The sequence below is a fragment of the Hesperophylax consimilis genome, chromosome 21 (genome assembly GCF_061612785.1).
Source record: "Hesperophylax consimilis isolate HC1 chromosome 21, BYU_Hcon_1.0, whole genome shotgun sequence".
Classification (NCBI taxonomy): domain Eukaryota; kingdom Metazoa; phylum Arthropoda; class Insecta; order Trichoptera; family Limnephilidae; genus Hesperophylax; species Hesperophylax consimilis.
In genome coordinates this window covers 25,536,379-25,543,924 of record NC_142856.1, presented here as the reverse complement: position 1 = coordinate 25,543,924, position 7,546 = coordinate 25,536,379, and the positions used below count along the sequence as shown (strand labels likewise).

General features: G+C 43.3%; 1 protein-coding gene across 1 annotated transcript; it reads right to left on the bottom strand.

Annotated features, from left to right (window-relative positions):
• Positions 1–4,427: 4,427 nt before the first annotated feature.
• LOC149413793 (uncharacterized) lies at positions 4,428–7,197 on the bottom strand. The gene is made up of 3 exons (XM_089644583.1): positions 7,016–7,197; positions 6,260–6,409; positions 4,428–6,116 (listed from the first exon to the last, which is right to left on the bottom strand). Exons 1-3 carry the CDS (start codon positions 7,167–7,169, stop codon positions 4,681–4,683), a joined length of 1,740 nt encoding a protein of 579 aa, XP_089500709.1. The 5' UTR covers positions 7,170–7,197; the 3' UTR covers positions 4,428–4,680.
• Positions 7,198–7,546: the final 349 nt, after the last annotated feature.

The following is a 7,546-nucleotide window of genomic DNA, read 5'->3' as shown; positions in this document are numbered from 1 at the left end:
TATGCCAGTCTGGAGTTCACTCCGAGAGTCAGCCAATTGTTTGCGGTGTAGCAAAGTTTTATCGATTCGGGCTATTAAACCAGGATAGCTTTGACTGGATATTTATGATCTTTTTGCGAAATGTCGGTCGTTGAGTTCAGGTTTCACTAAACCGCGACCAATTGGCTGGAACCATCGTTCTTCAACACATCCATCGTTTCGTTCTCGTTGACCGTATTGTAATTTTTTCTTGGAAATTTAGATACACTTTTAATGTTCTAAGATGCACGAGCTGTGTGAGAGTCGGAGTTGCTTTCGAGAATATTAAATAAAATAAAGCTTTTAAACCTTAGCTTTACTAACCACTGTAACTTTTTTCGTGTGTACTATTATTTTGCATTACATAGAGAATTTTGTTAGTATTTGTGTGGTTGAAATTTTCAATTAAAAATGTTGTCCGGAAACTCTGAGTCTCTGAGTGAATTTGAATTTGAATTTGAATCATGTGAATTTGAATCATTTGAACGGAATTCCAGAAGTTTCGATTTTTTCCAAACAAGATTCTTGGATGTTCTTTTATTATTTTTCATTTTTGTTTGGCAAATTCTACATAGTAACCAAATTGTTCTAGAATCTTCTTTAACTTATAAAAGCGGCAGCGTGAAGGAACTCACCGGTATTCCGTCTCCAAACCGCCAGCCAAGTTGACCTAAATATCGCTAGCATTTTATTGTGAATAATAAACGAGATTTTTATTTTTGTACACTAAGATAACTACAGTGGTGACCCCGACGTGATTTTAAATATTTTTTAAGTGTTATCGTGTACTTCAGTTATTTTAAAAAATGTCTCTCCTGCCCGGCGCTACGACAACATCAACGACAAGTTACGGAGGTTACGTGCTTAATACTATGGAGAAAATGGTGCTACAGCTACAAGAAGAAATAAACACCCTACGACGGGAGTTAACAACTCTGCGCGCCCAGGAACGCCCATCCAGGACTACCAGTCCTCGTTGGCGGCAACATCGTTCGCGCAGTCGTTCCAGGGGTCGTCATATAGAAGGCAAATGCTGGTATCACTGGAAGTTTGATACCAAGGCGCGCTCCTGCATCAAACCCTGCAATTTTGAGGGAAACGCCCCGGGCTCACACTGATGGCGACCAGCACCAGCAGCCCGGCGCAATTAAGTCGCCTTTTCGTAACGGACCGGGTAACTCGCATCCAGTTTCTCGTGGACACCGGCGCAGACCTCTGTGTTTACCCACGACGCCTAGTCCAAGGCCGTCCGGCCAAGCAGTCCTACGAATTGGCGGCCGCAAATGGAAGCACCATCGCAACGTATGGAAGCCTGACGCTCAACCTGGACCTAGGCCTGCGTCGTGATTTTACTTGGAGTTTCGTCATTGCTGACGTCTCCAGGCCCATCATTGGAGCGGATTTCTTGGCACGATTCGAGCTCCTGGTTGATGTCCATAATAGGCGATTGCTGGATCAGGTGACGAACCTGACAACTACAGGAAGGCGTAGTAACAACATGACCGCTTCCATTAAGACTGTCACAGGGACATCCTCCTACCACAAACTGTTGCAACAATATCCGGACCTTACGCGCCCTGACGGCGCCATGAAGGAAGTTCGCCATACTACTCTTCATCACATTAGGACTACTCCAGGTCCTCCAGTCGCAGAACGTCCCCGCCGCCTCGCCCCTGACAAGCTCAAACGGGCCAAGAAGGAGTTTGAGACCATGGTCCGATTAGGAATTGCCCGGCCTTCTGAGAGCTGTTGGGCATCCCCACTTCACATGGTCCCTAAGAAAGACGACCAATGGCGACCATGCGGTGATTACCGCGGATTGAACGCCAGGACCATACCTGACCGGTACCCAGTACGACACATTCGAGATTTCGCCCAGTCGCTGAGGGATACCAAGATATTCTCCACAATAGACCTGGTACGAGCTTACAACCAGATTCCTGTAGCTCCTGAAGACATCCCGAAGACAGCCATATCCACGCCGTTCGGACTCTTCGAGTTTCCAGTCATGTCCTTCGGCCTCCGCAACGCAGCCCAGACGTTCCAACGTTTTATCGATGAGGTCACCAGAGGATTGGACTTTTGTTACGCCTACATCCTCATTGCCTCATCATCAGAAGAGGAACACATGAACCACCTCAAGACCTTGCTCCAGCGCCTGCAAGAATATGGGGTGGTCGTCAACGCCAGCAAATGTCATTTTGGTTTGCCTGAAGTCAAATTCTTGGGGTACCTGGTGTCTGGTGAAGGCACTACACCCCTGCCAGAGAAAGTCGACGCAATACAAAATTACAGTCGGCCTGAAACGGTGAAAGATCTACGACGCTTTTTGGGAGCTCTCAATTTTTATAGGAGGTTCATCCCCAGTGCAGCAGAGACGCAAGCACCGCTCAATGATTTCCTCACCGGAAAACAGAAAGGCAAGCAGCCCATATCCTGGACAGCAGCGACCATGGAAGCCTTTGACAAGTGCAAGGAAGCCCTTGCTCAGGCGACCTTACTAGCTCATCCAAAGTGCGAAGCCCCCCTATCCATAGTCAGCGACGCTTCTGACACCACAGCCGGCGCCGCACTCCAGCAGCTCATCGCAGGTCACTGGGAACCGCTGGGTTTCTTTTCAAAGAAATTTAGTGCGGCTGAACGAAAATACGGCGCTTACGACAGAGAACTCCTGGCCATCTACCTCGCTGTGAAACACTTCAGACATATGGTAGAGGGCAGGACGTTCACCATATTCACGGACCACAAACCCATCACTTTTGCCTTTCAACAGAAGGCTGATAAATGCTCCCCAAGGCAGTTCAGACACCTTGACTTCATTAGCCAGTTTACCACGGACATTCGCCACGTAGCAGGCAAGGATAATATCGTCGCAGATGCCCTCTCCAGGGTCGAGTCAGTCGACGCTCCCCTGGACTATGCAGCACTGGCAGCTGATCAGGTGGACGACACGGAGCTAGAGCAATGCTTAAAGGGAAGTTCTAGCCTAAAACTCAAGAAAGTGCGCATTCCCGGCATCAACACGGACTTGTACTGTGATGTGTCTACAAATACAGCGAGACCTTTCGTCACCAAAAAGTTTCGGCTCGCAGCATTTAATGCAGTCCATCAGCTGGCTCACCCAGGCGTCAAGACAACGGTTAAGCTCATAACTGAACGTTATGTCTGGCCGGCCATTAAGGCAGACGCGAGTAAATTTGCACGCAACTGCCTACAGTGCCAACGCAGCAAAGTGTCACGCCACGTGTCAGCACCCCTAGGAACGTTTCCCAGACCATCAGCCAGATTCGAGCATGTGCACATAGACATCATCATCATGCCCTCATCTGAAGGATGCCGATACTGCCTCACCTGCGTGGATAGGTTTACAAGATGGCCAGAGGCTTTCCCGATTAGGGATCAAAACTGCAATTAATACGTTTTATGATACTTAGGAAGTTTTAATCATAAACCTCTATGTTTTAAACTCAGCTTTCCGCGTTGAAATTGCCAGGACATCAGAGCCAAAGTCATCGAAGACATTGAAGTCGTAAATTATACTGCACAGCAAAAGGACATTCACAAATTGCATTGGAATCTGGTGATTGGATGATGTGGATTGGATGACATCAATCTCACAAGATGGGGAGAAGTTGGGAGCATGGACCACCGGCATTGGCGGTTTATTTCCGTCCAACACATCTCACTCTGTGTGGCTTCAACTTGAGATGTTAGATAAAACATTGGCGACAGAACGGTCCAGAGCCCGAGACATAATTTATTATCTTTGACATGGGCGCAGCTGGATGGGGGTCGGACTGACCTCCGCCCATCGAATAGAAACATATGGGAAAAAGGAGCCGCCCTCGAGCGCTGGCGGCACCATGGCCGGCCCCAAATAATCTCGCAAATCCTGCCTTGTGTGTAGAAAAGGTCGAAACTAATTTATGATAATTTTGTTTTTTTTCTAACCATTTTATTTTAACGTGAGAGAATACTACAACAACCGTACAGTGGCCCTGAACCCAAGATAAATGCAACAACACCAGGACCAACCCTTCTTAAGACCATCAATAAGCAAGATCTGACTCAGCTTTTCTTTCTATCGCGGCCCTCAACCGTGCCGCTGGAAGGGGAGTCCTGTAGTGGTACGCCACTACTTCATTTGAACGGAATTCCAGAAGTTTCGATTTTTTCCAAACAAGATTCTTGGATGTTCTTTTATTATTTTTCATTTTTGTTTGGCAAATTCTACATAGTAACCAAATTGTTCTAGAATCTTCTTTAACTTATAAAAGCGGCAGCGTGAAGGAACTCACCGGTATTCCGTCTCCAAACCGCCAGCCAAGTTGACCTAAATATCGCTAGCATTTTATTGTGAATAATAAACGAGATTTTTATTTTTGTACACTAAGATAACTACAGTTCGTTAGAAAACACTTTCGAGAATATTGATAGTTCCATGTGGAACATGAAAACTCATTTCCTGACTATTCTGTGAATTAAAACGTGACCTCAAATCTCCCTTTCGGGTACATGTATAGTTTAACTCGGAACAGGAAAAATCCTTTTCTCCACTGTGCGTCAGAATGTGTCTCGTCAGATGGCTTTTTTGAGAAGATGCATAATTGCACTCAGAACATGAATAAAGTTTTTCTCCACTGTGAGTCAGCATGTGTTTCGTCAGATAAGGTTTTTGAGAACAACTCTGTGAGTCAGTTTGTGGGTCTTCAGATGGCTCCTTCGAGAAAATGCATAATTGCACACAGAACATGAAAAAGGTTTTTCTCCACTGTGAGTCCGAATGTGTGTCGTCAGATTGCTTTTTATAGAAGATGCATAGCTGCACTCAAAACACGAAAAAGGTTTTTCTCCACTGTGAGTCCGAATGTGTGTCGTCAGATTGCCTTTTGTAGAAGATGCATAGCTGCACTCAAAACACGAAAAAGGTTTTTCTCCTCTGTGAGTCAGCTTGTGGGTCGTCAGATGGCTCCTTCGAGAAAATGCATAACTGCACACAGAACATGAAAAAGGTTTTTCTCCACTGTGAGTCCGAATGTGTGTCGTCAGATTGCTTTTTATAGAAGATGCATAGCTGCACTCAGAACACGAAAAAGGTTTTTCTCCACTGTGAGTCCGAATATGTGTCGTCAGATGGCCTTTTGTAGAAGATGCATAGCTGCACTCAGAACACGAAAAAGGTTTTTCTCCACTGTGAGTCCGAATATGTGTCGTCAGATGGCCTTTTGTAGAAGATGCATAGCTGCACTCAGAACACGAAAAAGGTTTTTCTCCACTGTGAGTCCGAATGTGTGTCGTCAGATTGCTTTTTATAAAAGATGTAAAGCTGCACTCAGAACATGTAAAAGGTTTTTCTCCACTGTGAGTCAGAATGTGTTTCGTAAGATTGCTTTTTATAGACGATGCATAGTTGCACTCAGAACACGAAAAAGGTTTTTCTCCACTGTGAGTCGGAATGTGTCTCGTCAGACTGCTTTTTAGAGAATACGAATTGTAGCACTCAGAACATGTAAATGGTTTTTCTCCACTGTGAGTCAGCTTGTGGGTCGTCAGGTGGCTCCTTCGAGAAAATGCATAATTGCACTTGGAACATGAAAAAGGTTTTTCTCCACTGTGAGTCAGAATGTGTCTCGTCAGACTGCTTTTTAGAGAATACGAATTGTAGCACTCAGAACATGTAAAAGGTTTTTCTCCACTGTGAGTCAGCTTGTGGGTCGTCAGTTGGCTCCTTCGAGAAAATGCATAATTGCACTCAGAACATGAAAAAGGTTTTTCTCCACTGTGAGTCCGAATGTGTGTCGTCAGATTGCTTTTTATAGAAGATGCATAGCTGCACTCAGAACACGAAAATGGTTTTTCTCCACTGTGAGTCCGAATGTGTCTCTGCAGATTTATTTTTTGAGAAGATGCATAATTGCACTCAGAACATGAAAAAGATTTTTTTTCACTGTGAGTCAGCATGTGGCTCCTCTGATTGCCCTTCAGAGAACATGAGTAGTTACATTCGGACCTTTTAAAATTCGACTTAATAATTGTTTTTGTTTTGTTTGTTGGTTGTTTTTGTTTTAATTGTTTTTCCGCAGGATGCATCTTCAGATCTATCGAAAAAAAAAGAAATATGATTATTAAGGCTAAATACGACTTAATATATACACTAAGCGTAAGAAAGCACAGAAAATTAATTAAAATGTTAACAAAATAAAAAGGCAGAAATTACGGACAGAAAAGAAATTGTTTTTACCGGACTGGTCAATTCTTTCAACGCGTTCTAAGCATTCCCTTTTAACATCCGGCAGGTCTATGTCGATTTCCATACAAGGGAATCCCCCATCATTATCTTCTCGGCGTCCGAGTTCCGCCTTGACGGTAACAGTCTCCACATTAATGCAAACTATAAAACAACATGAACCTATATTGATAATCGATGTTAAACAACACAATTTTTTTTCAAATTAAAATATTTACGATTAAAAATATCATTGATTAACCCTGCCGAAGTGAGAATTAGGTGAAAAGAGTTCAAGGTTATTTTAAGGAAAAATAGTAAGAATGACCCCAGATGTCCGCTTCGGGAAGGACCAGGCATTTGCTCCAAAACACCTTCAGTATGGAGTTGTTTTAAGTCAACGAAATGATAATGATAAAATCCAAGCGTGCGCAAGCAATTTGTTTTTTGATCGATACGTGATCGATACGTGGCACGTTCCAGAGTGGGAGATATTCTCGGAATCGCCTTGGTGTAATATAAACAATTCACAATTTAAACATTTATTGAAATGAAAAGATCTGAATAGCCAGCTACATTCCGCCTTTCACCTCCCTATATCCATCCCCTCCTTTCTACCTTTAGCCACCAACATATTATTACACCAAGAACTTGAGAGCAGTTGGTACACGTGTGGCGTTAACGAGCAAACTTTGTTCTGTCGCCATGGCAATCCACAATAGACTTAAAATAATAACATACAATTTATTTTACATAAGCAATGCAACTAACTGGCTGTCTGTGTACTCTCCGCATATCGCAAACATTCCTTCTTCACATCTGGGTGGTCGAAATCCATATACGTGTAGGGCATTTCACCTCCGCCTTCTTCCTGGGGCCCTGGTTCCGTCTTGATAGAAACAGTTTCTGGATTTACTAGATCCATGACACCGCTGTCGTAGGTTTTGGTAATTGGTACAAGCCCAATCAAATATATATATATAAGTATCTGAAATAGAACACAGTTGTCATAGAACCCTATTTTAAATGAGCTTAATATTTTGTTTAGATGGAATATTCTGTCAAAACAATGATATCTTATGCGAAACTCATATTTGGAAATAGGAATACACATATTGTGACTATCTTGACCTTGAAGTTGATATTTGAAATCTGTTGAAAGATCCTTTGTTAATCGTCGGATAACACATCATAACTATAACCATAAGTAAATTTAAAACGGTAAAGCTTTTATTAAGTCCGCTAATCCGCTAACTTGATCCGCTAGCGTGATTAATAAAAGCATTAGTATTTACTAATAAA